General features: G+C 39.5%; 1 protein-coding gene across 7 annotated transcripts; it reads right to left on the bottom strand.

Moving 5' to 3' along the window:
- Positions 1-71: 71 nt before the first annotated feature.
- LOC135167849 (uncharacterized) lies at positions 72-9,037 on the bottom strand. 7 transcript variants are annotated; one of them, XM_064131460.1, is made up of 17 exons: positions 8,907-9,037; positions 8,117-8,202; positions 7,531-7,792; positions 7,251-7,380; positions 7,032-7,183; positions 6,173-6,448; positions 5,517-5,816; positions 5,083-5,178; positions 4,285-4,789; positions 3,438-4,000; positions 2,903-3,081; positions 2,615-2,763; positions 2,375-2,524; positions 2,032-2,121; positions 1,154-1,681; positions 518-658; positions 72-440 (listed from the first exon to the last, which is right to left on the bottom strand). In XM_064131460.1, the coding sequence occupies exons 1-17, from the start codon at positions 8,995-8,997 to the stop codon at positions 248-250; spliced, it is 3,891 nt and encodes a 1,296-aa protein (XP_063987530.1). In that variant the 5' UTR covers positions 8,998-9,037; the 3' UTR covers positions 72-247. The 7 variants fall into 7 exon arrangements, with proteins under 7 accessions (XP_063987530.1, XP_063987536.1, XP_063987532.1 ...); XM_064131466.1 differs by having other exon boundaries at positions 1,313-1,681; XM_064131462.1 differs by having other exon boundaries at positions 2,375-2,521.
- Positions 9,038-14,533: the final 5,496 nt, after the last annotated feature.

Below are 14,533 nucleotides of genomic sequence, written 5' to 3'. Positions count from 1 at the left end.
AAATCCAGTCCATCGGAGTCATTGATTATTGCACTCCCTTAATTAATTATCATTAATAAATCGAGTCTGGACACTGTTTGGCATTTTGTTTATTCATTTTATGCGAGGATTTAACAAACTAGGTGAACTTTTTTACTCTTAAACTGTAAGTATTACATTAAAAATTGATTCATATTTTTTTTTGACATTGATTGAGGATCGAAGGAGTAAAAATAAACAACATGAATCATGAAGTGACATTGACTAATCATATCAAATGTAGATTATCGTTTCGTGTGGATTTGAATTGATCTAATGAGCCACGTGAGACTTCGAAGAGCGAGGGGTCTGTGTATATGGGCTCACTCGGGTCGTAACCACTGCGACGATTAACCGTCAATCCAACGGCTCCCTCCATCGCCGATGACGATTCGTGATGATTGAATATTTGGCTCAACGATCTATTCCGGTGACCAGGTAATTTCTTCGATTAAAATTTATGAATTATTGAGCTTTGGGGATTAAATGATTTACTCACGATGTCTGGAATGGTTTCTGCAGGCCTGACCTCATGAATGAAAAGTTATTGACTCGAGGGTTGGGGGATTCCCCAGTTGGTGACGTGTGGAGGCTCTTGTCGACCGTTCGATTTTTTCTAATGATTGAATAGCCATATTTTCTGGGACAAAGGGGACGAAATTCCATTATTTATCCAGGAGATTTGGACGAGGACTGGCCGATAATGCGTTAAAAAATAATACGAATGTTATTTTTACGGAGGATTATTCGATTTTTCCATTTGTTGGAAGGAAATATTTTTTTAAATGAATTGTAAATTTTTTCAATGTGAATTATTAATGAATTTCCAAATGGAACAATAAAATATTCACATTTGCTGGCACCACATACCATTAAATTGAATGAAAAGTTAATTAGGTTCACGATATTAATTTTTTGTAAGGGAGTGAATTATAGATCAATGAACCACGTGGTTTGTTATCGACATTTATAAAGTTTCGAAGGTACAACGAAATACGAAAGTTGAGGGATCAGTTTTTTTCGGTCAATTAAATATTTCATTAGTCACTTTTGATGATTTTCGCTTAATTAGTGTCTATAATCCCCTTGTGTCGCTTTTAATCGGTTTTAGTCGAGACAAACACAGCATAAATACCTATAAATCAACAATGACAGGACGATGACAGATGACAGAAGTACCACAAGCCCCACAACAGCAGTGACAAGGCCATAGTACTCATTTGGAGTTATGCATATCGACTCAACACTCGCCACTTGCTTCTGAATGACCGAGTTATCCTCGTACATGTCGTACCTGGAGTCCAGGACTTCGATCATCTCCCTCACGTGCTCCTCCTCCCCCTCCTCCAGCTCCTCGCCGTCGTCCTCGTCGGATTGGGCTTCGCCACTTGATTCGGTGTCATTTTTCGCAGGAATTTCGGCGATCAATCCCTCGGGGAGGACCTGGAGGGACCTTCGCCGGCGCTTCCCGAAGGATGGCTCACTGCGACCGGCACTTCCTGAGCAGTAAGCTGGTTGACAACCGTCTCGACAGGACCTCACTGTCGCCTCGAACACCAGGAAATTGGATTCTGGGATTTTAAAGGCGTTGAAACGCGCCTCGAGACTGTCACCCTCACGGAGACGATCCAACCCGGGGAAGACGTAGTTGTCGACTGGACAACTGGACATTATTTATAATTATAGGTTTGCAAATTTTTCTTTTAGCAATTTTTTTTCGATTTAATTTATAGACGGGATTTTGATTTATTTGAGGGAATTAGCGAAGAGGTAGACACTTAGGGGACTTTCGAGGTCCTTTGAAGGACTAAAAATAATTAAATTAAATGTTTAAACGACAGATGGGGGATGTGCTGAGGAAAAATAATCGAAAAAATTCCTGGATTGTCGATTAAACTCATCAGGTAGAATTTTCTGCGAGAATAATTACTAAAAAATTGGGAGATTGGGAGATTTATAATTATTGTATTGTAGAAATCTTTCCGCATAAATTATAAACAATTCGTGACTTACCCATATCGATCGATTAGCTGGACACTCCTCCCAGAGTACGGATCCCGGGCGATGACATTTGTTGCGAATATGTCGCTGATATAATTATAACTGAAAAAAGACGAGAATAAAAACATTCGCATAAAATTAATATTCCCACCTCTTTATTTTGCTCCTGAAATATATTTAAAAAATGCTATCAGCCCAGGTAATTTATGTAAAATAGAAAATATATGAAAAACCTTCACGATATATTTTTTACATATTTTTCAAATCAATTTTTCAAACTAAAAAAATATTTGAAGTGAAATCGTTTGGATTTCATCGTTTTATTCAGAATGTCCTTGAAAATTGTTTGACTCACCCGTCCTGCGCCTCGAGCCTGAAGGTGAGGGGGTCTCCGACGGCGATTGTCGTGGTGGGTCTTCCCTGGTACAGAATCAGCAGCCGCACCTTTGAACTCAGGGTGTTCTCAGCGGGGAGATACTCAATGGGAATCGGCGAACCGGATCTACTGATATTCCATGCATCGATCAATCGAACACACACTCATACATACCAGTACAATAAATTAATGATCTATTAATCTACAAAGCAAATTAACCTGTCGTACCCAGCGCCGATGTAGCCGGAAGTCACGACGGCTTCCCCGGGGCCGCGGAAGAGGCAGGTGAGGTTGAAGCGTTTGTCCCTTCCGGTTTGTACGTAATCGGAGAACTGGACTACAACAATGTTTGTCATTGTATCCCCGTACTGAAACATACGATAATTATTGTATCGATCAGAATTTTCTAAATTTCAAATCTTGTTTTAGATATGAAAATTTTTTTAATGAAAAGAAAATTAATCTTAATGTGGGTCATAAAGTGGGATTAAAATTTTGTTGTTTTACTCTTTGGGTTCCACACTCAGGATAACCCTGAGCTCCGCTGATCCTTAACACGTTGACGGTGCCCCCATTTCCCCGGAAGAAACAGCGGTCGTAGTAGCCGTATGTGTAGATCCTCCCGATGAAGCCCTCGGGGGTCCTCAGCGTGAACTCCATCCCATCCTCGTTGCATACTTGACTGACTGAGAAATATCCAAAATTATTTAACATAAAATTTTCTAAAAAGCGAAGAAAATAATTGTATTGAACCTTTGAATGTTCAATATTCAAATTCGAATTTTTAATTGAGAATGAAAACTCTGCAACATTATTACTTGACGTCTGACATTATTTAAATGTGTTTTGCACTTTTTACTGAACTTTTTACTGAACTGAAAAAAAAATTCCATGTGATTTTTGGGGAATGTTGTACAATTTGTTTAAAATTTCGAAAAAATTTTAGAGAATTCTCGGGAACCGCAAGCGATTCCTCGCAAATTATTTATTCCATCAAAACCTCCTCGCAATTTTCATTCGTCTCTGTCCACGTGAAACATACCATCGAGGCACTCGCCATCGGCGCCCTGTCTCCCATTATTCCGTTCATAAAAATCATAATCGGATGCTGTATCGTAATAAATGGGATTCCCCATGGCCATGTCCCTGGAGTCCCGGTCGCTGAGCTCGCAGTTGTCCCTCTCGGCGCCGTACGGTGCAGCATATGGTCGAAAATTAAATGATCTGCAAACAAAATCCCGGGCATCGGCGCACTCCCGTTCGCACTCCGGCAGCGTCGAGGCGGTGGTGTAGCGTCTCACGAAGGACTTCCTAACGCGCATCCCCTGGCTGACCTGACGGAAGTTCTCCTGCTCGTCGCAGCGAGAAAGGAGAGGAGGTCGGCCAATAATCGGACCACCGCCAGTGCCGACGGGTCGGGCATTGTAGGGATCACCCTCGGGCATGAAGCCGTCGGCTCCGCTGTCGTAGCCACCGAGACCGATCGGTCTCACGGGGAGGGAGCCTGGGGGGCCGGGGTAGTGGGGACGTTCGTAGCCTTTCGTTCCACGGACGTCGTCTTCGTAGCCTGGGTATAAGCCGTTGCCTCCCAGGTGGGGGTTATACCTACGGAGAAGACGAAAGAACTTTTCAATAATTAAAAAACAATTTTTTTATGTTTTTTTTAAATTTAATTAATTAATTAACTGAATTAATTTAATTTAATTGATTATTTATTGTGATTAATGATTTAAAATGATTATTTATTGTTATAAACAATAAATATAATGGAATTAATTATCAGCTCGACACATGTTTAATAAAAAAATATATAACATAACAAATTTGAGATAAATTATCGTATTTTATTAAATTAGAATTTTTTTTACTCATTAAATAAATAACTAAACCTGTCACGATGTGGATACGACTCTTTCTCCGGATACCGATCCCCAGGATATCTCCCCGGGGGCAATCTGGACCCTCCACCACCCCCACCACTGGGGTAACGAGTCAATGGGTCCTCGGGTGCTGGATAACGACCTCCAGGACTCGGATAATCATCTCGAATCGGGTACCGATCGCCCGGCACCGGATACCGACCTCCACTGCCAACTGGATATCGGCCACCGGCTGGGGGATACCGGTGTCCTGGGTACCCTGGGCTCGGGTAGTTGTCCCCGTTGACGGGCCAGCGGTCCCCGCGGAGGGGGTACCGGTCTCCCACGAGGGGATATCTGTCCAGGGGATAGCGATCGCTGGGGTATCTCTCGGGCTTGTGCTCCGGGTAACGATCGTCCGGGTAGTGACTGGGGTATTTACTGCTCGGGTATCTGTCCCCCGGGAGGGGGTAGTGATCTGGGTAACGATCGCCGTGGGAGATCGGATAGTTTTTGTCGTAATCGTCTGGATATCCTGATTCCAAAAATTAGTTGAAAAATCGAGTGAATGCGAAGGTGAAGATTTTATCGGTGAAAATTATTGATTTTTTATTCTGATTAACAAAATTAGTGAGAAATAAATGAGGAGCACTTGTTGTTAAAAGGGGTTTCCACTTGAAGTATGAAAAATATTTAATTTGTTAGTTGTTGAATTGATTAATTATTAATTGGGTGAAGCCTGGGCGGAAGGAAATATCTAACAAAATTCCGTATTTCTCCCGTAATTATCGCGTAATTTTTATTAATATTCCTTTTCAGGTTAATTACCAGGACGTCCGAGGAGTGGGCGGCCGACGTTGGTGTCCTGGCCCACAGGATCCGGCCGGTAGCTCGGGTTATCCCTGTCCCCATCTAAATATTGATCTTCCCGAGAAAAGAGGAAAAAAAATTACTTCAAAAGTCGACCAATCGCGGGGTAAAATTTCCCTCTCCCACTTTACCTCTCCATCAAGCGAAGAAAATCAAAGGCGAAAGTCGAGCTTTCATCCCTCCCTCAAAAAAAAAAAAAAGAAAACAACTAAAAATGCCCCCAACCTCTTCCCGATTTTTTCCAAATTATAATTCCCCTCCTCTGCCCTCCCCAGAATAAAATTGCCCCCCCCCCATTCCCTAAACAATTCTCATCCCCCTCTTCTTCCCGCCCCCTCGACGAGGGTGTCGTGCCGCTGAAAAATAAGTGTAAAGGAATTTGAAATGCTCACGCATGAGATTCTCGTAGTAATCAGAATCAGCGTCGTACATGATTCTATGACCATCGCGCTGATTGAATCTACTGAGACGACAGCTTTTATAATGCTCAGAGTACACAGCACTCCGACATTGAAAGCTCGTCTGTCTGAGACACTCATCCAAGCACTCGCTCAGACTCCTCCCAGTGATCTCCGAATGGGTTTCCCCGCTGAGCCGGGAGTTCCTGTACCGTTGGAAAGCTGTATCCGGACGTCTGCCGTCGGGGTAGAGGTGAGACGCGACGTTGTTGTCAGGATATTCCGAGCCACGAGCTACGAAAAAAAAAAGCTTCGACTTTCAAAAATTTCCCCCAAAAAAAAAACAATAGTGACGGCATAAATCGAGTCAATCAGCTTCAAACATTCACAATAAACAATTTCATCATAACTAATATAATGTAATATTAATTTAAATAATTATAATAATTTATATTATATAATTATAGTCTAAGTGCACCAAGAAAATATTTATTACCGTAAATATTTGTTTTTTGATCGAATTCCTCATTTTTTTAATTTAAAAAAATTTTAATTGGGGTTTTTAATTTTTTAAGTTACTAATAACCTGCGGATAATTAAGAAAACAATTTTCTTAGACAGCTCGGAAATAGGGGAAAGAGGAGACTCACGGTTGTCCAAGCAGACGAGGTCGTAGAAGTGATGGGACGGGCTGAGGCTCATCCCGATGTCGTCCTTCTGGGACACTGAGTCCTCCTCCGAGATAACGCACTGTCGTGTCTGCTCGTCGTACTCTACACTGCGACAGAAATACTTCTCCACCCGAAGACAAAGTGCTTGACACTCGTCCAGGGTGACGTTTGTGTAAATGTCGACTTCGAAGGGCCCACGAAAGCGCTTGTTCTCCTCTTTTACGAAGACTGCTAAGCCATCGCAGCGACGTTCAGCTGGTGAACAGATGATTTTGTTGTTAATTGTTTATAGAGTGACTAAAATAATTGTTTAGTCCTCTGGTAAAAAGTGTAATGACATTTTTAAGGTGAGAGGAAACAGGAAATTATCTTGACAATTGAAAAAAAGTTGATTGCAGTCACGAAAATCTTTCCAACGACAATATTATAATGATATTTTAATTGTCTGTGACATTCAGTTTTTGGATGAGTCGGGGACTTCAAGTTTTTATTGAAAATAAATTATTTAATATGAAAACCCCATTTTTTTTAATTTTCAAGGGAATTTTTCTGAATTTTTATGTGAAATTAAATTGAAATCGACGATTTAAACATTTCTAACGATTTTTGTAATCATATTATTTCTTATCTTGCGTGGAATTTTTTTTTTAGTACAAAAAGATCATCAATTTATTTATCAAATGCAATAAAATCATAATAACATACTCCCATACAATAACAGAGGAAACAGGAAATTATTTTGTGAATAAAAAAAATTGATTGCACTCACGAATATCCTCGATAACAACAATTTTATAATAATCATCATCATCGAATTAAAAAAACTTCAGATCCTCACCATTCAAGCACGTGTTTTCCAGATAATCAGAGTTTGCGTCATCCTCGAGGAGTTCCGGGTGAGTCCTGCGAGTGAAGCGACTCAACAAACAGCTCCGGGTCATTGAGTCGAATGTGGCTGAACGACAGATGAAGCTGAACTCGTTCAAACACCTGGGGCACCGGACAATTAACGACACCATTAAAACAACTTCCACTCGATTAATTTCTCAGGACTTACCTGTCCTCGCAGACGGTCCTGTTCGGCGCGCTGACTTCCTTCACATCCGTCGCGGGAAGTTTCAGCTTTTTTCGGGGATGTCTCTCGAAGACGTACCGACGATTCGGGCAATTCCTCTCAATCTGATTGGCTAATTTAAAAATAGAGGTAATTAACCGTTTAATTAAGAAAGAAAAAATTTTTTTTTTAATTTCGAGGGGAAAATAACGGGATGAGAAGGGGTTTTTTCTCCTCCCGCTGTCTCAGCGAATGTTCTACTTCGTGGAAGGGGTTAACTCACAGTTGAGGCAGACCTCGACGAAGTGAACGCTGTTAGGAACCAGCATTAGATTTCCTATTCCCTCGGGCATTGCTTGTTCCCTCGTCAAATAGCACGTACTCTCCTCGTACTCGGGTGCACCATTAAACGAATTGATTCGAGTCCCCGGTTGGAAATCAATTGTTGCACAGGGTCTCGGTAGGTTATTAGACCCCGCACGATCACGTAGACAAAGGTCTTGACATTTTTCAAGGACTCGAAAAGGCGGCGCCGAGTCTCGTATCTGCAATTAAGTTCATAATGTTTTCTCCCCCAAATTAACGACACGACTTGCAAAAACGCAAAAAAAAAAAAGATTCAGTTCCTCCGAATATTAATTGCAATTAACTATTTAAATGTTTATTGACTGAAATAAAATCGGAGACTTTAAGAATATTTGATATTATTAAAATGAAGAAGTAATTAATGAAGAAATAATTTTTTTCGGAAGGAATTAATTAATTTTTGTGAGTTTTTAGTGTCATGGTACGTTAAATATCTATTTTTCCTTCTGATTGTGATTCATCAGGTCAAACGATCCTTGAAATATTTCAAAACTCATCCTCACCACTTCATCATCGAATCCTTGAAGCTGTTGATCTGGTAATCTCTCGTAAACTACTCTGCCAGCCCCGCCGTTGCACGTCGTTTGGGCTTGAACAGGAGGTTTTTTGGTCAGTGAGTTTGGGGAGTCATTAAGTCATAAGTCCGAAAATCGTTACGGTCAATGGGCCCACGACCTTCGGGGGAATCGGTGACTTCATTACGACTGTTGTTTCTCATCGAAATGCAAGTTTTTTTTATTCTAGTCGTATTTGCATGACAATTAAACTGCGATTGTCGGTTTTTAGAGATTTCGAGGAGATTAGGAGAACGTCATTAGGTTTTTTAATTCCAAACAAAATGGGACTGATAAAGTTTTTGATAAAATCTAGTCCTCAGGGGTAAATTGATATAAATAATCGATTACTCAACCGAATTTTTTAATTTTTAATTTATTAAATGAATTGGACGATGTCAGGAGTGTTATGAATGAAGTCTATTATAATCAGATGTTTTTCAGTAATTAATTATTGTGATTGTAATTATATTATTGAGCTGGAGGATTTTTCAAGAAAAAAAATATTCGGAGTGTTGGAAAAATAAATGAATAAAATGGGTGTGAATTGGAAATTTTGAACAAACACATGAATGCTCGCGTATAAATATGTTGTATAAATAAATACTCAAATGGACAAGTAAATATTTAAATAAATGAAAATAAAATGGGAAAAACCTTCGAGCGATCGTCTGCTGTAACTGTTTGCGAGAATTAACACCAAATTTAGTTGAAAAAAAATTAAAAAATTGTAACTTACCATTGGCGAGCATTTTGAGAATAGTCAGAACCGTAATAGCTTGAACCATGCTGACCATGTTATGAGTCCTTATCATTTTGAGCCTGAGCATGCACAGTACACTATCGAGTGGTCATACCACTTAAAAGTTTCTGAGGCACAAATCAAAGACAACTGTTGAAACATGATTAAATTATTCAATAAAATTTACACAAACAAAACAACTTAATCTATCAATCGATCCGTCAATCGATGAGTCTGTCCACTGATTTAAAGTCCTGAGAGACCAATCACTGCGAGCAATCCGACTGGAGTGACGATGCCAACTGAAAATGATGAACCACGAAAACTGGAAAACTCAACAGGCTAGTGGATTTTGGAGAAGTGGGGTCATCTGTTACCCCGGGATTAATACATCGTTAGCATGCGGTTCCAAGGTTGGGGAATGGCCCATGGGAGTAGCCGAATGTTTTGTAATTTCCCTTTTTCAATAGGTGTTATTTTGAAATATGCGAGAGGCGATCGAGATACCACCGGCGGAAGTCCCTTTTTTAGTATATTGATTTTATCAGGGCTTTCCCCCGGAAAACATACTGATTCACTCGTTATCGATGCCTTCGAGGGGGAGGGAAAGGCAGAGGCTTGTTGGAGCATTTTTAATTAGCGAATTTATGTGATTTTTCGGGGAGAAGGAAAATTAGTTCTGACGAGAATCTGGGCGACGGAAAAATTTGTTTAAAAAATATAATTTGAACCGACTCGACGTATTTTACATATTTATATGAAGTATATATGGGTTATAGATTTTATGTATTGAATATCGATTTTTTATGTAAATTAAAAGGCTGATTCTAAATATTTTTTATGAATTTTTCCAAAAATAAATTATTCCCTTAGATAAATTTATTTTTTAATGGTTGAAAAATTAAAAATCATGAATATTTTGATAATTAGTTGTTAATCAAGTTAATTAGGTAATTGGGGATATCTCTTCGCTATCAATTTGGTGTCTTGTTGATAAATAAATGGAATGTGGTAGAATTTAATGTCAATCGCTGGGAATTTCGCAAAAAATCAATCTCATTGCCAAATAAAATAATGAGTTTATTGTTAAAATTAATAGAACGACGAGATGTGATAGGTAGTAGTTTAATGGATAGTCCATAATACCGCGACTGGAAGTTGGAACTACGCTCGGCTGATTACGCACAGGAGTGTGCTCAGGTTGTCCCTTGCCAGTAGCGCGGACTACATTAGTGCCGACCTGCGTATTTTCACAGGACGGTGACCAATACACAAGGGACAAGTGGCTACGTGTGTGTGAAAATGTTCAGGGTGAGCGCCCATTTGGAATTTCATTTGGACTCAGAGTTCCGACCAACGTTTGTGCAATACAATGTACGTCCGGCGGACCCCTCATGGGTACTTTTCACTGTCAATTCTCATGGGTTTTTTTTTCCACTCGAAATTATCTTTCCTCTTTCCCCGGGCGGCTTCTGTCGATGGCCCTTCCAAGTTCAGGGGATGGTATTCCCTGAAGTGCTGAGGGAACAGCGGGGATTTTTCAAATCCGGAACTAATGCGGGATTTTAGCAGAAATTGACTCGAGACAATTCCGAGAAAAATTGGGGAATCAGTTTTTAGATCGATTTTTGCGAAATATTGTTCCACATTTGGGCGAATATTGAATTGAGGAACATAATCGCGAAGAATCCGAACATCAGGAATTTTTTTTTAGAGAAAAATTCAGGTGGAATTTTTTTATTTGAATCGATTGGCAATTTTTCAATTTAAGTTTTTTAACGCAGTTTTTTTTGGGAAAAAATCTCCCGCATTCGCGAATTTATTTCGATTCTGTAGTTTGTAGTGTTTTCTTTTATTTAATGTCTCACAGGGTGTGATCACTGATTTTCCAAAGGTCAGGAGCTCATATGGGCCGGATTCGTCCTCCCGGAAGTAACGATTCAGTGCTGTTTGGATTCCGAAAGAGATCAGGGCTTTGGCCCGGAACGGGAGTGAGCGTAATCAACCGTGAGAATGGGGGGAATGAGCTAATTGATTTTCTCCAGTCACATCTCAATTTATCATGTGAGAAAATCATGAAATTCTTGGAATTTTTGCAAACTTTTACGAACCGTAATATAACTTTTATCGCATTAATTCTCTGTCGTAAATTAAATATAAAAATATGTATTTTTCACTCTGCAAATTTTACATCTGAAGTAGAGCAATTACATAGGTAAAATAATAAACAATTTGCAAGAAAAAAAAATATTTTTCCACGGGAATAAAAAAATCCAGAGAAATTTCTATATCTGCAAAAAAAATTCTCAGCGTTTGTTGTTCCAGAACTAAAATATTTGTAACTCAAAAACGGCTGAGTGAAATTCCCTAATTTTTTTTTCACTCTCAAGATGTTTAATCAACCTTTAAAATGAGTTCAGACTCATTAAAATCGCATCATTATTCCCACAGAAATTGACGATCGTAGACGGACCGAATTTATTCCACCTCTTTCCCTCATAAACTTACACATAAAATTCCTTAAAATAGGGGATGAAAAAGAATTACTCACGCTGCGTCGTTCAAGGTGACTTCCGATGCCCCGAAGATGATGGGGTTCCATCCATGGATCCAATGGCCAAAGGTATTAAGGACCTACAACTGCAACAACAAATAACGAAATTCAATCGAAATTTTCCAGGACATTCGCCCTAGTCGCTCCCTCACACTCAATTTTCTAAATAATTTCCCTCAATTCATTTAAACTTATAAACAAATCGTCCACATAATTAGTCATTCTACCTCACTAATTAATTATACCTGCAATATTCCGCTCTCCTCATCCCAACAATCAAACAATCCTCTAATCAATGATTTAATTTTTTTCCTGATTCAAAATTTGCTTAATTGGCTCCAAAATCGCAAAAAAAAAATCTCAAAAAAATTCGTACGTTATCCACCTGTCACAAAAATCCCGCGTAAAATCCAAATGAATCTCCTCATTTACCTTTATCAAATAAAATACCTTAATCGACGAATGAACGATACAATAGATAAATATGGGGCTGTTTTTCCACTGGAAAAAACGTCGAGTCGTGTGAGTGACGCGAGTAACACCTGTAATCAAACTGACGATAGAAATGCGACGGTGTGAACATAATGATAGGCCCCGATGAGAATTGTAGGGGGCAGACGAGTGTCCCCGCGGTGTCCAACGGGGGTAAGTCCCTCTCCCCCCCTCGTTAAACGAATTTTTCGTCGAGTAGTGGGGTGAGATGAATTTTTCTGGCCTTGTGGAGCAACGGATGTCGATTCCTTTGTTTTCAATTTCCGCAGGCTGTTATTATTATTATTGGACTCGCACGAAAACCCCCAACGGTCGATGCCCACCATCAGCGCCTGATCTCAACGACTTTTTTTTTTATCTGCTTGTCGATGTATGGGAAATTTTTACATCGGGGGTGGGGAGACGTGGGACGGAATCATGGATTAGATATTTCGAACGGACATGAGTGGTGAAATTAGTTGGAGGTGATTATTCAATATTTGTGGATGAAAATTGCGGGAAATTGTCCGTTACCGTTAGTCTATATTCGGGTCATGAAGTTGTTGGGGTCATTCGATGAAGAAATTTATTTAAAAAATGTATGAGAATTTTTTAAGGGTAAATTTAGGGGGTTTAAGGTATTTTTAATGTGTCAAAATATTTTTTTTTGAGGGACAGAGAGAACATTTGAATAAAAATCAGTAAAAAGTAAAAGCAATGGGACTGAAACTGAATTAATTAATTCATTCAATCATTTATAGTATTAATTAATTTATTGTTTTGGAAGTACAATAGCTCTGGAGTTCTCTCTAATTGTTCACTATTTCCGGAACAAATTACCTGACGACTTCATAATCTCTTCGTGATGAGCCTCGAAATTCTCTAAACTTCTGCTTCCTCCATTTCTCGGTGATTAGTTGTCAATAAATATTCGATGAAAAGGCCTTCGAGAAAAATTAATACTGACAAAAAATTATCCTGAGTAAATATCCGTTCACTTAGGACAGTTATTTAATTTTCTAAATGAATAGAATTTATGAATTATTGGCGGCTGACAGCAGGATTTCCACGTTCAATTTAGAGTCATTATCCAGGCATTTAATTCTATACATGATTTCATCACTGAAATCTTCATTCATTCCTCATTCAAAATTGTTGGTAACTTTATTTCCGAATGTCGTAAAGTCGACCCTCCGAGACGTACAACTCTATCAAGTCGTTAAGACCGTCATAACATATTAACATTTCGTTGTATTATTTTGAATTGCTAATGACTCATTCGTGAATCATCTCCCACATGATCTCACGATTATTATCACCTGAAAAACCTCTATTTTTCCGAATCCTAAATGCATTCAGAGGTAATTAATAAAGCGCCAGGCACCACGAACTCCTGCACTGAAAGCAAATCAAATAATTCAAATGAAAAATAAAAAAAACTAGAAAAGTCGTCTGTCCATCACGGAATTTCTCTACTGCCCACCCCTCAGCCCCTCGAATTCTCCACAACCCCAAATAATCCAAAGTAGATAAGTCCGCAGTTTCCATTGCTCGCAGTGGGTACAACAAAGTCCTCTTCTCCCGCGCCGACAGACGCCCGACACTCCGCCAGATGTCGCCGATTCCTTCCCACAATTTCCCCTCTCAACCTCCTGTTTAAATCGACCGCATGAAAAAACAATCGTCGCTCCGAAAAATATTTTAACGCGCAGTTGTTTCGTTCCCTAATTTTTCAAAACTTCATTACAAAATAATTCCTAATCAATTTTTGAATAATAATCATTTTTATCGTATTCACTCAAGAGGTTCCTCCACCGACGAATCATCAGCGTGACAAACAAAAAAATTAGCCAGTCAAGGACGAATAAAAAATTCAACAGAAAAATCACGAAGGGCCGGCCCACATTTTCAACCCACCCCCTGTCCCCCCTTGCCCCTCTCAGAGAAATTATGACGCAACCCTATCACCAGGTGACAACCGAATTATGTGTCATTGGGTCAATCTATTTAGAATGATTTAGTTATCAATCGTCCCCGCCATTTTGTTGAGACAATTGCGTAACAAAATTCACCGAGTTGCATACAATCAATCGCCATTTTGAATTGAAGGCGTTTTGTATATTCTGCGACGCTTCTCCAAAGGCACCAGGCGCATGTGCAACGTACAGCCCACGCTCGTCGTTGAGCCGTACAAGGTCACGAATGCCGCGAGTTTAATTACATAAATTAGCTCGTACTACCCTCTCCACTCCATCATTCGTCTCTACCATACAGTAGATGCGTTCTAAAATGTATCTTCTGGTGGCGACAAGGAATTTATGATATCACCGATCTCCGATAGTTTTGGTCCGTTAGCTCCGATCGACTGGTGAATAAAAAAAATTAAATTAATGAACTTTCAGCAGGAGATTTTATTTCAATAAAAATGAAGTTACGTCACGTGATGACCAGTCGATTATTATCATTTTCTTTCTCCAACTGTGCAAACGAGTCGTGTGAATCATTCCCTAGACCGATTCACAATTCTTCCTCAATCGCCGAAGATTGTCGTCTCACCGATTTTACGCGGCATTTTTTTTTGTTAAAGACTTTTAGTTTC

This window comes from Diachasmimorpha longicaudata, chromosome 12 (genome assembly GCF_034640455.1).
Source record: "Diachasmimorpha longicaudata isolate KC_UGA_2023 chromosome 12, iyDiaLong2, whole genome shotgun sequence".
Lineage (NCBI taxonomy): Eukaryota > Metazoa > Arthropoda > Insecta > Hymenoptera > Braconidae > Diachasmimorpha > Diachasmimorpha longicaudata.
The sequence above is the reverse complement of the archived record's forward strand: the minus strand, read 5'-3'. Positions and strand labels throughout refer to the sequence as shown.

Coding starts and splice junctions, on each gene's coding strand:
- LOC135167849 (XM_064131460.1), bottom strand. CDS start 8,997: ATGCTCAGGCTCAAAATGATAAGGACTCATAACATGGTCAGCATGGTT. Junction 5,817..6,172: donor CCTCGTCTGCTTGGACAACC/GTGAGTCTCCTC, acceptor TTTTTTTCGTAG/CTCGTGGCTCGGAATATCCT. Junction 5,179..5,516: donor TTACTACGAGAATCTCATGC/GTGAGCATTTCA, acceptor TTTCTCGGGAAG/ATCAATATTTAGATGGGGAC.